At 45.7% G+C, this 18,216-nt stretch overlaps 1 protein-coding gene across 1 annotated transcript; it reads left to right on the top strand.

The window, feature by feature from the left end:
* Positions 1-13,141: 13,141 nt before the first annotated feature.
* Positions 13,142-15,787, top strand: LOC133918757 (plastid division protein PDV1-like). The gene is made up of 2 exons (XM_062362804.1): positions 13,142-13,672; positions 14,752-15,787. Exons 1-2 carry the CDS (start codon positions 13,172-13,174, stop codon positions 15,250-15,252), a joined length of 1,002 nt encoding a protein of 333 aa, XP_062218788.1. The 5' UTR covers positions 13,142-13,171; the 3' UTR covers positions 15,253-15,787.
* The last annotated feature ends 2,429 nt before the right edge of the window (positions 15,788-18,216 follow it).

The following is an 18,216-nucleotide window of genomic DNA, read 5'->3' as shown; positions in this document are numbered from 1 at the left end:
AACCCTAAATGCATGAACAAGAACTGAAAGCTAAGATGCTACCTTACAGAAATCATTGTGCTTCTATCAGACCTAGTAGAACAAGAAGGAAAACATGTTGATTGACTCGCAAGCAAAAGCAATAAATGGAAAAGGTGAACTGGGTAAAAAATGCTTGAGAGCAGTTTTGCACCAATGAGTTCAGCTTCCATGCTCTCCCTGCAGGTGTGGACAAAAGGTCATAACTTACAAAGGCATGTATTGTCTGGATAAATTTTTGCCTGCTGCAGCGATGAACTATATCTTTCTACTCACACTTTCATGAAAATGAGCAGCACATCCAAAAGCTTTAAGAGAATGCTGAATAGCATGTCATCCTGAAATTTGAATGAACATATTACCAAGACTGTTTAGAATTCCTAAAACCAGAGGCGGCACATCTCGGAAGGCGCCTACTTTGCTCTTCAGGCTCGTTCTGTAACGCGAGAACATATGCTAAAATTGCTATAGAAACTTTTACTTCTCTACAAAATTCCTATCAAATTTCTGCAAATTTCACTGGAGTATTATAAATTACGAAACAAGTCAAGCATTTTACACCTTAAAGCATAGACCAAAACAGTATCTTGTGCAACATCATACCATCAAGGCCAAAGAAAATTGATGGCTACAGAACTGCTATGCCATTACTGCATCATTACACCAGAGGTTCAGCCGTTTAGCAGCCAAAAATATAAGCAAGTTACCTTAAAAAAATGTAAGCAAGTTCTAAATGGCAATCAGAATATTACAGCCCCAGGAACCATATCTGAGGAATCAGATTCTACGATCGCACTGCTACACCTTCATTACAGAGGCGCCTATCAGCAACAAACACCCATAACCTTCTAGGAAAATGCAACAGTCTAGCTACAACTATGGAAAGCGCCATTCTTGTAGCGGGGCATCAAAGTTAGACAAAAGGAAACAGATTGGAGAGTCCGATACAAGGAGAATGCAACAAAGTCATAAACCCACAACCACTACAGTTTGGACATCCCAGTCCTACGCGATCAAACACTTTTTACGTGAAAAGCTTGGCTACCAATGCAATAGCCTCTCAGTGCCGACCTTGCCAGTTCGCCTCGCCGGATCCTGCTCGACCTCGATGACGAGGTGACGTCCCTATGGATCAACCTCCGACATGTCTGTCGCCGCCTGCTGCTTTAACCCCGGCCTCCGCTTCTGAGTGGACTCTGGTCTACCGTTCTAGCAAGGCAAGGATGGCGCGCGGCTGGGACTGTCACGGGCGTGGCTACTGACATGGCTGGTCCTGCTGGAAGGGTGGATGGCGCCAGCTAGAGCATTGGCGGGAGCGAAGGCGGGAACAGTAGAGGAGCCCAAGACGTGGGCTGTGTTATCGGCGGCTCAACTCCCTGTACCCAGCGGCCGATTGGGCCTGAGGCGTGCGTGAGTCGAGTGGAAGTATTTGAGCGTGAGCGTTGCCTGGAGAGCAACTCAACTCGATTGTAAACTGAATACTCTTCTTCCTCCTCAAGAAAGTCTAGGATTCGGAGTTAGCAGGTCGCTATAAATATGAGTTGTAATCTCTATTTTTTTAAGCAAGACACAGAGTCATGCAAGTTACAAGTTGAATAAAATCTAAAATTTCCTCCAGAGAATTTTTGCCTTGTTTTATTATTCTCGTCGAGTTTCTGCTATTTGACGTTCTATTTGCTTCTCGTCAAGATACGCGAGTTCGTTTTTTAGTAGTAGTACTCGACTCAGGAGTTGTTGGGTGTTGCTGATCGATCGGTGTGATCGAGAGTAGCACGTACACGGCAGATAGCCAAACTAGTCGTGGTCGAGCACGTACGACTGGTCGCTCAAGCTGGTCGCTCGGGTGGTCGAGGAACTTGGTCGCTTACGTTGTAGCGAATCCGGAGTGGTCACGCTCGTGATCCAGTGGTCGAACCCAACATCTGGTATCAGAGCTAGTAGGGCGCAGCACTAACTTGTGAACATGTCGATCGTTCCTCAGGCGAGGTGGCGCGGGAGAGCGGCGGTGGGCCGCTTCAATACCCGCAGTTGATGACGACGAACTACACAAGCTGGGTGATTCGCGTGCAGGTGATGATGGAAGATCAAGGTGTCTGGGAGGCAGTCGAGCCAGCAGTCGGTGAGACCGTCGATGAGAAGAAGGACAAGAAGGCGAAGTCACATCTCTTCCAAGCGCTCCCGGAGGATCTCCTGATGTAGGTGGCAAGGAAGTAAAATATGAAGGAGGTCTGGAATTATCTCAATACAAGGTTCGTCGACGCGGATCGTGTCAAGAACACACGACTTCTAACGTTGAAGAGCGACTTCAACACCATGTGCATCCAGGAGGGAGAGACGCTAGACCAATATGCCAGAAGGCTCAACAGCATGTCCATCAGGTACGCAAACCTAGGGGAGACGCTCGACGACGCTGCATTGGTCAAAAAGCTATTCGACACCGTGCCGGATCGATTCCTGAGTGTGATCACCGGGATCGAGTAGTTATATGACCTCGACAATATACCGTTTGAGGAAGCTGTGGGGCGGCTTAAGGCATTTGAAGAACGTACTCACCCGCGTGCATCCGGTGGCAATAGCATCGGCGACAGCTAGCTCCTGTTCACTCAGGCCGAGTGGCACACGTGGCAGAAGAAGGATGGTAGCAACTCCTCATCAAGCAACAAGGGCAAATCCCACCTTGCTGCAAATAGCAGCAACCGCGGTCGGGGTGGTCGTGGATGTGGCAAAGGCTGTGGCAGAGGTGGTCGCAGCAGGATGTTGCGCAATGACGAAGAGAGTGGCTCGGGCGGCGATCGCCGCAACAAAAGACACATCAAGTGCTTCAACTGCTACAAGATGGGGCACTACGCGAACGAGTGCAAGGCACCGAAGAAGAAGGAAGAGGAGACACATCTCACTCGTGCTGACGACACCGAGCCGGCCCTGCTATTCGTGGTGTCAGAAGAGCCAGCACAAGAACAGCAGCACCAGCGGGGAGCCGTGCTGCTAAATGAGGAGAAATTGAAGCCGGAACTACGCGACACAACGGAGGGAGGCTCCAGCTCTGAGGTCTGGTACCTGGACAATGGGGCCAGTAATCACATGACCGGTGACAAAGAGAAGTTCAGAGAGCTGGATGAAGGTGTCACTGGTAAGGTGAAGTTCGGGGATGGCTCCACGGTGTAGATCATGGGCTTAGGGTCTGTCGTGTTCAACTGCAAGAACGGTGACCAGTGGCTGTTGCAGGAGGTCTACTACATTTCAAGACTGTGCAGTAATATCATCAGCCTTGGACAACTTACCGAAGTCAGACACAAGGCTATCATGGATGCTGAATATCTACGTGTGTATGATAATAGTCCTACACGATTGCTTATGAAGGTGAGACGAACTCCAAATCGCATCTACAAGATCGAGCTACATCAAGTGATGCTAGTGTGTCTCTTAACCAACCTTGAAGACCCGGCGTGGCTATGGCATGCGAGACTCAGACATGTCAACTTCGCAGCTATGAAGCTACTTGTTGACAAGGAGATGGCGGCAGGAGTGCCACCGATCACACACCTAAATGAGTTATGTTATGGGTGTTTGTTGGCAAAGCAGGTGATGCAGCCATTCTCGGCAGCAGCAAATTTCAGGGCAGAGAAGCCATTGGAGCTGCCACATGCTGACCTTTGCGAGTCGATCACACATTCGACTCTCGTCGGTAACAGTTACTTCATGTTAATTGTTGATGATTACTTCAAGTCGAAGGACCAAGCTTGCTCCATGTTCAGAAAGTTCAAGTTGCAGACCGAGAACACGAGTGGGCAACGCATCAAGACGTTGAGGACTGATCGCGGCGGGGAATTCCTCCCTGCTGAGTTCACCCAGTTATGCGAGGAGGCTGGGATCAAACGGCACCTCACCGCGCCATACACGCCACAACAAAACAGCGTGGTGGAGCAGAGGAATAGGACTGTGATGGCAATGGCGAGGTCCCTCCTCAAGAGCATGAACGTACCTGGAAGGTTTTGGGGGGAGGCGGTGCGGCACGCGGTGTATCTGCTGAATCCCTTGCCGACGAAGGCGCTGGACGAACGCACCTCGTTCGAGGCTTGGAACAGAAGGAAGCCACATTTGGCACACCTTCGTGTGTTCAGCTGCACGGCGCACGCGAAGGTAACAACGCAATACTTTAAGAAGCTCGACGATTGAAGCCAGTCGATGGTGTACCTTGGCGTCGAGGATGGCTGCAAGGCACATCGTGTCTTTGATCCAAGGCGCGGGAAAATTCATGTAAGCCGTGATGTTAAATTCAATGAAAGCATGGAGTGGAGCTGGTGTACAAGAACAGGTGGCGGAGAGCCATCTGATTTCGATGTTGAGGAGGCGATTAGCACTGAGCTGGCGGTGGGCGGTTCTATGCCACTCGCGAGTGGTCCGGCAGGTGTGCTAACGTCCATGGCACATGATGATCAAGCTCCTTCATCGACTCCGCTGGCTGGCGAGGTGACGCTGGAAGGGCCAGCAACCAGGACACGCGCTGCGACACGCACGATAGTCGCCTCTCCAACAACCCCCACCATTCTAGTGGTGTTGTCGGCACATAAATTGCCGGTGGATGATCGGGCCACACCGCTATCGAGCGGAAGCAGTAGTGGATCTCGATGAAGACTTGGAAGCAGAGGTCTTGCTCATGGAGACGGAGGAGCCATCTTGCTACCTTGAGGCTGCTGGACAGCAGGTCTGGGAGGACGCCATGGCCAAGGAGATTGAGTCCATAGAGAAGAATAACACATGGACTCTCACAGTGTTGCCAGCTGGTCACAAGCCAATTGGGCTCAAATGGGGTTTACAAACTGAAAAAAAACTCAGATGGAGATGTGATCAAGCACAAGGCAAGGCTGGTCGCGAAGGGCTATGTGCAGCGGCAAAGAATCAATTTTGAAGAAGTGTTTGTGCTGGTGGCTAGGCTGGACACTGTACATGTCATCCTTGCTGTTCCAGCCAACCGAGGTTGGCAAGTTCATCATCTGGATGTCAAATCGGCATTCTTAAATGTTGAGCTCGAAGAGGAAGTATACGTGACCCAGCCGGAGGGATTTGTAGTGAAGAACAAAGAGCATCTTGTGCTCAAACTCAGCAAGGTGATGTATGGACTTCGGCAAGCGTCACAAGCCTGGAATATCCGGCTTGATAGAAGCTTGAAACAACTTGGATTTGTGAAGTGTGCTCAAGATCACGTCGTATACACAAGAGGAATAGGCCGACATGGAGTTATTGTTGGAGTATATGTTGATGATCTCATTGTAACAAGAGAAAGTCTAGAGAAGATCATAGGATTCAAGCAGCAGATGATGAGTAAGTTCGAGATGACCAATCTCGGATTGCTCAATTACTATCTCAGGATTGAGGTAACGCAAGAAGATGGGCGAATTACAATCAAGCAAACATCGTATGCAAAGAAGGTTCTTGGTCAATTCGGTATGCTGGATTGCAATCCCACAAAACTCCCCATGGAACAAAGGGCGCAGCTGCATAAGGATCCAGATGGACAACTGATTGATGCAACTAAGTATCATTGCATCATCGGTTTCCTGAGGTATTTACTCCATACATGACCTGATCTTTCTTTTGCTGTCGGGGTGGCAAGCAGATTCATTGAGATGCCCACGGTGATGCATTACAAGGCAGTAAAGCAAATTCTTCGGTATTTGAAGGGCACCGTGTATTATGGTGTTGTGTATACCAGAGGAGGATAAACAGAGATGATCACCGGCTACACGGATAGTGATCTGACTGGTGACATGGATGACAGGAAGAGTACTGGAGTTATGGCTTTCTACATTAATGACAGCTTGGTGTCATGCAACTCGCAGAAGCAGAAAACCGTTGCTTTGTCTTCCTACGAGGCTGAGTTTATGGCGGCAACGGCGATGGCATGCCAAGCACTGTGGCTTAGAAGTCTGTTGGGGGAGCTGACAGGAGAAGAGCACAAAGCAATCAAATTATTTGTTGATAACAAATCAGCGATTGCTTTGATGAAGAATCCAGTGTTTTATGGCTGCAGTAAACATATTGACACCAAGTTTCATTTCATCCGTGAGTGCGTTGAAGAAGGACATATTGAGGTAGATTTCATCTGCACAGAAGAGCAGTGAGCCAACGCTCTAACAAAAGCATTGCTGACGGTGAAGCTGGTGGTCATGCGACATCTTTTGGAAGTTCGTGATCTAGACCCACGACAAGATTAAGGGGGAGTATGTTGGACTTAAAATCGTAGGCCTCGGGAGCTTGTTTCACGACAGTGCGGAAGCAAGGAGTTCGTATACGGTTCGTATGTACATAGAGTTCGAGTCGAAGTCGAATGTAGGATGGCACTATTCGTGTTAGGATTTGGAGTTAACAGGTTGCTATAAATATGAGTTGTAATCTCTATTTTTTTAGCAAGACACGGAGTTGTGTAAGTCACAAGTTGAATAGAGTCTAAAATTTTTTCCAGGAGTTTTTGCTTTGTTTTATTGTTCTCGTCGAGTTTCTGCTGTTTGACGTTCTATTTGCTTCTCATCAAGATACGCGAGTTCGTTCTCGAGTAGTCGTACTCGACTTAGGAGTTGCTGGGCGTTGCTGGTCAATCGGTGTGATCGAGAGTAGCACGTATATGGCGGATAGCCAGACTAGTCGTGGTCGAGCACGTACGACTGATCGTTCAAGCTGGTCGCTCGGGTGGTCGAGGAACGTAGTCACTTGCGTTGTCACGAATCCAGAGTAATCGCGCTTGTGATCCAGTGGTCAGACCCAACACGCATGCCTCAGTACAAGACGCACAAACAGGTGAAGGTGATGGAGACCGGAGAAGCAGCTAGCTTAGCCAGATCGGTAAGGCGCTCTTGACGTTGCAAGAATCCAACAAGACCATCCTCGAGACTATGGCAGACCTGGTGAGTTGGAGGCCGAAGATGGATGCCGCGGTGAAAGGAGTGCGCGTGGAGGTCGGTGATCTTCGTCAGCAGGTCGGTCTGATCGCCAAGAACCAAGAGTAGACCATGAAGACGACCGATCTGCCTCCACTACTTCCTACTCCACCGGCGGCGACACTTGCATCTCCGACGGGCCTTCGTCCAAGTGGAATGTGCAAAAGGGAGGGCGATACGGCCATCAATTGGAAGGAGCATGCGCTCGGGCCAGGTGGCCACGGCGAGGAATGTGGAACCGGGGGCCAGTAATTGTGGGAAAATCATCCCCGATTACGCCTCCGGACATTGGTATGTGCACTTCCCCGAAACATGTTCCGTGTTTTGAGTTTTGACTACAAGGGTGATGGATGGAGCCAGGGATGGGGTGGCCAGCACATGGGAATCGGGCTTGGGCTTCCTCTTCCGCCTCCGCCGAATCGGGCTCGACAACCCACTTCAGCACAGTCAGATGACAGGCGAGGTGTGGAGGGAGCAAGAGCTGGAATAGCGGATGATCGATTGGCGGCTCTGATATCTCATCATCGAGCTCAAGGGCTCTGCATGGAGTGTGGGGGAAAATGGTCCAGGGATCACCGTTGTGCATCTATGGTCCAGCTACATGTGGTGGAAGAAATGCTCGAGTGTCTGGAAGGGCGGGAAAGTATCAAGGTTGTGTCTGATGGGAAACAGTCGCAGTCAGGCGACAGAGAGTTGATGTCAATCTCCGAAGCTGCTGTCAGTGGTGCGGAGGCGCCTAGGACGATTCTTTTGCGTGGCATGATCCAAAAGAGGGATTGATGTTAGTTGACTCGGGGAGTTAAGTAGCTTTGTCAGTTCAGGATTTGCCAGGAATCTGTCAGGGATCAGAAGAGCTATTCCACCGATTTCTGTCAGAATTGCAAATGGAGGAGTTCTGAACTGTGAATATGAGGTGCTTAACCGCATGTGGTGGGTGCAAGGGATTTCATTCTGCACCAACTTGAAGGTTCTACCACTGGGTTGCTACGATGTTATACTGGGCATGGATTGGTTTGAGCTGCATAGCCCAATGACTATTCATTGGAAGCACAAGATCCTATCCTTTCAGTACCAAGGCAAATGGGTGACGGCCCATGGGGATGGGGCAGGAGAGGATTAGTGTGCTGCTATCATAGCTAACCAATTGCAGAGTCTAATGCGTCGGGAGGCTGTTACTAGGGTCATTCAGCTATGCAGTGCAGAGGTGGAGTTGGAGTCTGAAGAAGTGCTAGTGCCTGTTGCAGAGCTTCTACAGGAATTTGATGAGCTGTTTCAGTAACCTCAGGGATTACCTCCTCGGCGCTGTTATGATCATACTATCCCACTGATTACCAGCGCAAAAGGACGAGATCGAGCATCAGGTTGCTGAAATGATGAAGTAAGGAGTTATCCAGTTGAGTAATAGTCTGTTTGCCTCCCCCATGCTGCTTGTTCAGAAGAAGGATGGGGCATGACGCTCCTGCGTTGATTATCGGCATCTGAATTCCATCACAGTGAAGAATCGCTTCCCGTTGCTCATCTTTGATGAACTATTGGATAAGCTCTCGGGTGCCTGTATATTCACCAGTCTCGACATGAGGGCGAACTACCACCAATTTCGTATGCATACCGAAGACGAAGCAAAAACAACCTTCAAAATGCATCATGGGCATTACGAGTTCTGTGTGATGGACTACGGATTGACGGGGGCACTGGCTACTTTTCAGAGTACGATGAATCAGCTCTTCGCACCGCTTCTGAGGAAAGGGGTGTTAGTCTTCATTGATGACATCCTAGTTTACAGTGGTACTCTGGAAGAGCACGTCGGGCTGTTGCGCAAGGTGTTTTCTGCGAGACAATCAGTTGAAGATCAAACATTCAAAATGTGCATTCGCCAAGAGCAACCTTGTTCATCTGGGCCATGTCATCTCTGCTCAGGGAGTGGGCACCAATGACCATAATGTTCTGGCTGTGTTCCATTGGCCGGTGCCAAAAAACATGAAGGAGGTGAGGGGATTTCTTGGTTTGGCGGGCTATTACCAGAAATTTATGCGTAATTTTGGTGTTATGAGTCGTCCTTTAACTAAATTGCTCAAGAAGCAGACTCCGTTTGTGTGGACTGAGGACAGGGAGCAGGCTTTCCAATCTCTGAAATAGGCGCTGGTGTCGGCTCCAGTTCTCGCGTTGCCGGATTTCACCAAGCCTTTTGCCATCGAGACGAACACATCTGACAAGGGCATTGGCGTTGTGCTTCTGCAGGAGGGGCACCCATTGGCATTCCTCATCGAGGCACTTGGACCGCGTCAACAACAATTGTCAACTTACGAGAAAGAAAGCCTGGCAATTTTGCTCACTGTAGACCATTGGTGCCAGTACTTACAGAGTGGTGAATTTGTCTTCTGTTGCCATGGTGTTGCCAGGCATTGATCGTCCAGATGCGCCAAATTCAAGGTGATGTCCAAGCTGCTCGGACTACAATTCAAGGTGATTTACAAGAAGGGTGCAGAGAATAGGGTCGCTGACGCATTGTCGTGCTACCCGGGTGGTCCGACAACAGAACTGAATGTTGTTTCGTCAGTAGTACCAGCTTGGCTGGGTAAAATCGTGACGGGATATTCACAGGATCTGATCTCCCAGGGTATTATTACTAAGTTGAGTGTGGATTCATCCGCAGTGAAGCACTTTGATCGAATACTTCGGTATCAAGGATGTGTCTGGTGGGTGAAAATCCTACAATGCAGCTGAAAATCATGGAAGCCTTACATTCTCGTGCAATTGGTGGGCACTCCGGATTCCAAGTGATCTAAGTGTGCACCTGTAAGCTATTTGCGTGGATTGAGATGAAAAAGGCTATTCGGGAATACGTGGCTTCCTACTTTGTCTGTCTGCAGTCCAAGACTGAGCGAGTTCGATACCTAGGATACCGAAGGGGCTTGGTAGGTTGTTTGACTGTAAACCTGTGGTTGTTGATAAACTAACCAAGTATGCGCATTTCGTGGCACTTGCACATCCTTTTACGGCTGTGCAGATGGTGCAACTTCACCTGTATCACATCTACAAGCTCCATGGCATGCCCCAGGCATTGGTTTCGGATCGGGACATATTGTTCACCAGCACATTGCGGAAGGAAATATTCAGACTTACTAACACCATTTTCTACATGAGTTCTTCCTACTATCTGCAAACCGATGGGCAAACTGAACGGATCAACTAGTGCCTAAAAGGGTATCTCAGATGTTTTGTTCACTCTTGTCCTCTCATATGGTGAGCCTAGCTCTCACTTGCTGAGTTTTGGTATAATATCTCGGTTTGGTAGGAACGAGATTGACGACTAGAGGGAGATGAATAGGTACCTCAATAATTTTTTTGTAAAATTGATGGTCTCTCCTATTTGAATCACCCAACACACCTCAAAACTCAAGCGGAAGAAAAAAACCAGAGAAATTTTAACAAAAGAAAATCGAAGTAACACGACACCATGGATGATATATGAACCATAAGTTCTATTTAAGATCAATTCATATGTCTTAGCACTCGAAAGATCACAACTAGCAAAGAAATAAGAAAAGATGAACACCGAGTAACAAAACTCTCCATGTTAATTGTCTAGAGGCAAGATAATTCAAGACTCCATCACATAAGCGTGTGTATGTGAATTTTATGCCTTTAGAACTAGAAGAATAACCTCACAAGATGCTGAAATTTCAGCCCAAAAACAAAAACGAAAAGCAAAACCAAAAAGAAAAACCTTGCACATAAGAAAAGAGAACTAAAAGAGGGAAACTAGAAGGAGGGGAAATCAAGCATATGAAATAAAATAAACTTCATTACTCAAATAGGTCAGTCCTATTTTAGGAGGATTACAAAGATTATTTTTCTCAAAACTCTCACCTATTACATAGGCTAAGCACTCATCTTACTCTTCATTAAAACCCTAGCATAATGCTATCATATGGGTGACATAAGAGGCTCAAATGGTTGGTTGTTCCTCTCACATAGCCCTACTCCTCTATTTATAGGTCTAGAAATTTTGATCATAAGTTTTCTAGCTTTTTCCCAAAATACTCCTATCTTATAGTACACTTCTACCCACCACAAAGGGTATTTTAGTCCATTTACTTCTCCATGCATCGGATGGCCGTGGCGTCTTTACGACTTAGCTTTATCTCGACACAATCTTCACGATGGTGTCACGTACTCTTCCAGTCCTCTCACGGTTCTCAAAAGTATGACTAGCCACCACTTGTTTCCACCTGAAGCATGCGCTCCGATGATGACGCGTGTACTCCATCTTACGATCTTGACCGTCAACAAGTCTCTCATGCTCCTGATTCCTGGGTCGCCTAGTCACTTGCACCAGCATCACCTTCTTTTAACTTTATCAACATGCCATCTTCATTCTCTATTTCATACTTTGCTTGACCTTCATGTGTATAGCTATGATCACCCCTGACTCCGCTCGGTCCTCCTTGATCGTCTAGCACCAAGCACCCGCTTAACACTGATCACTTGCCGTCGACCGCCAAGTTGCATCCGTCATCTGCACACCTTGAAATAAGCAAACACATTTCTTCACACTCTAAAATATCTTCAGGTTAGCACAAAATCAAAACTTCAACTCAAAGCACATCCTGCAGAAAAATATGAGTACCAGATATTCCGGTGTATTCTACTCCTGAACATTGGACCATCCGGTAAGTGTAACACTATCTGTTTCAGGAAAATTTTGCTCTCTACACGAAAAGGTCCGGTAAAGTTTCATACGTGAGCATGGGAGTGAGGACTTGGACTTTGCTAATTGCAACCGTGATTCTAAGTATATCCCTACCATCCCAGAAAAGTATAACAAATATGTAGTTTCTCAATATTGCAACTATGGACGTATTTCTTCATGAGATGACCACTGCTCTTGCTCTTGCTCTTGTTTGGAACTAGTATGCAATGGCATACTTGACTTATTTGAGTATCTGCGATCATTGTAATCGACTTAATTGAGTATCTATGATTATTGTAATCGACATATTCGAGTATCTATGAACAATGTAATATTTGTAATCAACTTATTTCGTGATCACTAATATTATATTATTGTAATATCCGGGGAAACAATATTTTTCTACATTGAAAACACTCCCAAAATCTAATGTACTGTTTTTACTATAACCAAATAATCACAAATGCTTGTATATCAAAAACAGTGTACCTATAACACCTCAAGGGTAAATTTGATAATTTCCTCAAAACCTCTCATTCCTAGATCTGGAACTATCCTGCTAGCCAAACACTTTTACTGTCAGCTCCAGCTCCATGATAGATCTACTCTACCGTAGATTTCTAGAATGGAACTGAAAACTTGAAGTGGGGCTGTGCCAAACACGCCCATAAAATACGAGTTGGTTCTTACGTCACCTCTTCCCTTACTCTCCTCTCATCTAATAAAAATCTCTAAACTTGGAATAATTTACTCACTCTTGCCATCCACCATCGTCATCTATCCTCCTCGCCTCGTTACCACCTACTGATATGAGACTCATTTTACTAATCAAAATAAATAAAGAAATCATGAGAAAAATTAGCAGATAATCTCCTTCTTTTTGAATCCAATCTAAAATCAAACTATGACATTGCTACCGACATATTCGTTTGGTGGTGCTCTCATGGCGCATCTATATCTCTATATCTTTAGTTTGTGATTGATAATATAACGTCAAATATTTATATTTTTATTGTAACGTACGAGCACTTAACTAGTAGTATTTTTAGTTTGGAGTCTATAAAGAATTTCCCAACAGAGATGAGAAACATGTTAGTCCCATAGCTAAATTAGGATTTATATTTTTTATATTTTAAAATCTAAAAATTGCAAATATATATATTGGTTTTGAAAATTTGCAAATATATCATGCTATCCATCCAACTGGCGACAGGTTTAAAAATAAGAAATATTATGTTTTAATACTCTCAAATTTTAAAATACTATTGAAATAGTCATGAAAAAATTCTAAAAAATAGTGGTGTAGAGGATGTTATTATCTTAGTTCTTCAAAAATTATTAGACAAAAATATGACCTGTAAGATGAGAAACAGAAACAGAAAAGACAAATTAGCAAGTTGGCTCAAAGCAGAAACGGCTAGAAATCTAGCGGCCTTTAAATTAGGAAATCCGGTGGAAACAACAGTCCGCCAAAAACTTGGAGGCGCTTCCTCAGCGTTCCCCAACAAACACAGAAAACTCGCCAATGTCCCCTGCGGCTGCGGTGCCGCAAACAACAAAAGCTCTCGTCTCTGTCGTGCCGCCCATCATCACATATTCCCATTCCCTCCACCCCCCCTTCCTCCATTTCCCTTTCCCTCCCTCTGCTCCGTCCCCTCTCCACCCAATCCGCACCCAGACGACCCTAGGACCACGCGCGCCGACGGCGATGCGGTGGGACGCGGCGGAGGCAGTCCTCGAGCGGATCTGGGACCTCCACGACCGCCTCAGCGATGCCATCCTCGCCGCCTCCCGCGCGCACCTCCTCCTCCCCCCTCCCCCTCCCCCTCCCGCGCCGCCATCCGCACCCTCCGCCCGGGCCCACCGCGGCGGCAGGAACGGGTGCGTCTTCGTCAAGTGCGGCGGCGGCGGGGGAGAGCGGGGCGCGGCGCTGGCCGCGGCCGCGGAGGCGGTGGCCGAGGCCAGGAGCCTGTACGCCATCCGCTCGGCCCTCGAGGAGCTCGAGGACCACCTCGAGTTCTTGCACGTGAGACTGCGCCCCCTCCCCCCCTCTGTCCCTCTATTGCTTCCCAGCTGTTCTAGGGTTTCGTGTTGGTTGGTAGTGTAGCGTGAGTAGAATTCTGGTTAGGACCACGTCTGCGTTGTTGCAATCAATGTAGGTTGATTTTGGGAGCTCCGGTTGCGTTGTTCCCGTGATTGCGTTTTGCATCTCAGACTTTGGCACGAGAAACTGGTGAATCCTGATTCCCCATATGCCATGCCCGTATTTGATATGAGGCCAATCGTTTCTTCATTCTCGGAGAGGATTGGTGTCTGCGGGAATCCAAAAGCAGCACCCTTGTTTTATGCTAATTAGATTGATATCATTCTATTCACATGGTAGAAGCTGAGTTGCTGCTGAATGTGTGTATGTTATGCGGTTTATTAGCAGGGCTGTTAATGTTTGTCACGATGCTGGATTTTGCTTTCCAATGGCTGTTCTGTTTGTTATTTAGTTACTGTTCAGGTGGTTTTGACTCGAAAGTGGCCGGTCTCTTACAAATTGAGGTGCAGATATATTGGGCGAGAGCCATGTGGATGTTAAGTGTGTGGTGGCAATCCACATGGCTTTCCTTGCCCTTCCCGTGCATGCTGTCTTTTGTTGGACGTCCTTTGGATGCCAATTGGGCCAGAAATATTAGTACCTTATTCTATAATTATTTGCCACTTTGTAAAAGGTGATACCATAGAGACACGATTAATATGGTACTCACCGACGCAGTTTCTTGTCTTTTGGCATAAGGATAAAGTTAATTTCGCTGCTAAATTACCTGTTTAAGGAACAATTTATGAGAGGTTGTTAACATCCCCAATACATGGAAATAACTCTAATTTTACTAGTTGTTTCAGCTCAATCAGTTCTGAGCATCCTTCTGCTATCTATGGCTGCATATAATTTTTCAGTCGCAAGCAGAAAGCTGCCTTGTATAGATAGCTGGATTTAATAAACATGTACATTTACATCGATAATTTGGAGCCCTTGGGAGTTAGTTAACTCCTGCTATTTACCTCCTATTTGATAGTTGTGTAAGATTGTTTCTCACTTGTGTTAATGTTGCTCCACAGACTCTTCAATCACAACAGCAGGCTGAGCGGGATGCTGCAATTGCTAGACTGGAGCAAAGCCGTCTAGTCCTTGCTATGAGATTGGCTGAACATCAGGGGAAAAAGTATGGAGTCATTGATGAGGCCGTGGCATTTGTGGCTGAAGTGAGTGACAAGAGTCGATTTGTCTCACCGGAAGATGTTCGCGCAACACATAGCCAGTCAGGGGATAATGCGCATGACAACAGGGTTAATGGTTCAAGGATCATGGCAAACGTGTTATCTTGCAGTTTGTCTTTAGCAAAGAATTCATTTCGACTTGACAAGATAGGTGGTGCTTTGGGTAACGCTGCAGTATTTGCAGTAAGTATGCTTGCTTTCTTGCAGCTGCATCAAATTGCATCTGGAAGTAAAGCTCCAGCCATGGAATACAGGAAGAGAATTGAGTACAATTTTCAATCTGGGAGCTCACAACAGAATGGCAAAGGAAAACATCTTGAGGTGAACCTAGCCAGAGGCTGAGGAATCATCGGATCACTTGCTGTTGGCTGTACAGATAGTTTTGACCCAATATCAATTTTCGTCAGTTTTGTTAGGGCATTAATTATTCTTTATGATGGACTGGATACTGGACCCTACTCCAGGCAACCAGAGCACTCACTAACTGTCCGATTCTTTTGGATAGATTGGACTGCCTTCCAGGATACCACGTATTGTACCTCCCAAGTTGTAAATGGATTTGTCCTTAGGGATGGATTATTTGGCTAGTTGTTTGTAAATCGTGTCTTGTTCAAAAAAACTTGAACGGCCGTGTTCTGAAGGCGAGAAAGTCTTCCGCACCATCCCGCCTCCACTCTGTCATCAGTTTTGATTATATTCCACGAGGACAGCTGCTGCTTGTTGTTCTCTTAAGAGGTGTGTTGAAGGTCCTTTGCTTGTGAAGTTTCGGTTTGTCGTGGCTGCTGCAGTACAAGTACATGTGATGCTTGTGCTTCTTTGCTTCTTTGCTTGAGAGGTGTGTTGAAGGTTCTTCTTTAATGGAGTACAGATTACTTTATTTGCTTTCTTCAGCCTTGTGCTTGATGATGTCTCGCTGCTTTGCTCTGGTCATATTTGGTGCCGACGCTTCTTTACTTACGTTCGTACTGAACTTCTCTTTTCCAGATGCAGCTGTATGCCGCTTTATTACACTGTCCACTGGCTAACCCATCGTCTCCAACTGGTCGGTTGCTCTCATACCGCTTGATGCTCTATGATGAGAGTATGATAAGCTGCTGAAACACTATCTTGCCAAGTGCTGTGATTTAACTGCTCTTTGTAGAAGGGCATTTCTGTTTGACATCCATCGTGACGGTTGATCATGTGTACTAACAGCTTTATGATATTTTAGGTCATCCATGAACAAATATTGCTGCCATATGTAGCCGCTTATTGGAGTTGTCATTTGGATATGAAAAAGCTTTTAAACAAAACGAGTTGCATGTACCTTGATCACTTTAAACTAATGATAGTTTCAATCATTTTATTTCTTTTTTTCGCAAATTTTGCACTTATGCTGGAACAAAGAGGTTTCGATGCCTTTTATTGCGAGCATTTCTTTTCTTGAAATTTGGAACCAATAAAGGGAAAGGAGATCCTAATAAGGAAATAAAGATCACTCATCATGCAAAAAGAAACGGCCTCTTTTAGGCAGAAAGAAAAAGTGGCTGCTGTCTGCTGATGTGGAGCAATCTACAACCAAATCCGTCGTCTGCCAAGTTAATTTATAATCTTATAATAAGCTAAATAAAAATTAAATGCAGTCAGGGACCTACGAAGCTAATTAAGGGAGGCTAAGTGAAACTATGGATCAAAGTTTATACTAACGATATTAGAATCCTTTTCCTATTCAGTATTAAAGTCCTACTATATAGAGTACATGATTACAGCAATAAGGACAGAAAAAATGACTGTAACGAATAGGAAAAGGATTCTATTGTGCTTAACCGTTTAAACAACCCCAGTGCAATTTACTGTGTTAGGAAACACAAAAGAATCTAACATTTTCCACTTTTCATAGGTTCTACTTTCCATAGTTTCAAACGAAACCGTTTTACAGATTTGATGAGCAGTGTACGCGGTCACACAGAACCAATTGCCGACGCCTGACAGTCTGAAACAAAGCCTTAATCGCCTTATTTTCGTGAGAGTGCAAAAGCAAAAGCAAACCGAAGTGCACTACCAGATTCTAGAATTTCGGTGCGGGTGGCCTATTTTCGTGAAAGGCAAAAAGCAAACCACCAAGAAAAAATAATAATTGAAGTGGTGGTGTCCCTAAACCTCCCCGGAAATGCAATTTTGTGACGGGCCAACGGAAACCGTCAAGAAAATACCCCTACCATGCTCGGCCCGCCCTCAGCCGCATCACCTTCCGTAGGGATGAAAACGGATCGGATACGCATAGAATCGAATTCGGATAGTACGATTTACCACATTTTAATCCGAATACGAATACGGATCCGGATATCTTCGAATACGAATACGAATCGGATAGTTCGAATACGAATCCGCATTCGGATATCTACTCGTTCTTCGAAATTTAGGTTGGAAATTTAAATTTTTGAAAAAATTTGACTGAAATTTGATAAAATTCGAATGAAATTTGTTCTATTTTGATTGGGCCGGAATTTTACAAATTTTGTTCAAAATTCATGTTGGAAATTTAAATTTTTGATCAAATTTAACTGAAATTTGATGAAATTTGACTGAAATCGTTCCAATTTGATTGGGTTGGAATTTCATTCATATCTAAAATTTCTAAAACTTTAGCAAAATTTGGTTCCCTGGTTGGCGGATACGGATACGAATCGGATATATCTCGAATTCGGATATCCACATTTGAATCCGAATCTCGAAAACGAATTCGGATATATCTATTTTAGTATCTATTTCAGAAACGAATACGGATACGGATATCCATATTCGCATTTTAACGGATACGAAATCGGATAATTCGGATTTCCTGCCATCCATTTCCACCCCTAACCTTCCGTGCCTCGTCTACAAGGGTTAGTTTATGGGAAACTCAACAAGGAGAGATTCCTTTGAGCAGACAACAATGTTGGAGAAACAGTGCTTCGTCCCCCACACGATCTGAAGTCAAGGGAGACAAGGTGAAGGCTCACCGGTGCCTCCAAAATATGCCTCGGTGCTGAAGGACACCCAGAGGGCTTCGGTACCAAAGTGTGCCAAAGTCACGAGGCCCCCTCGACGAAGGTCTCCATCCAAAGAAAAACATAACGGCTCTAGTCAGAATCCATACGTAATTGACTGTACAAATGGCAATCCTGTTATTAGGGCATTAAGGCTGAAGGTAGCAATGAAAAATGACCTTGTAATCTCGGAACAAGCCTCTGTACAAAGGCTTTATGGTAATAATTCTTAAGGTGATTGGTATGTGCTATAAATACTCCTTTAGGCTGTAATGGGGTATTCAATCCTCTGATT

The sequence above is a fragment of the Phragmites australis genome, chromosome 5 (genome assembly GCF_958298935.1).
Source record: "Phragmites australis chromosome 5, lpPhrAust1.1, whole genome shotgun sequence".
In the NCBI taxonomy this organism is placed as follows: Eukaryota; Viridiplantae; Streptophyta; class Magnoliopsida; order Poales; family Poaceae; genus Phragmites; species Phragmites australis.
The sequence above is the reverse complement of the archived record's forward strand: the minus strand, read 5'-3'. Positions and strand labels throughout refer to the sequence as shown.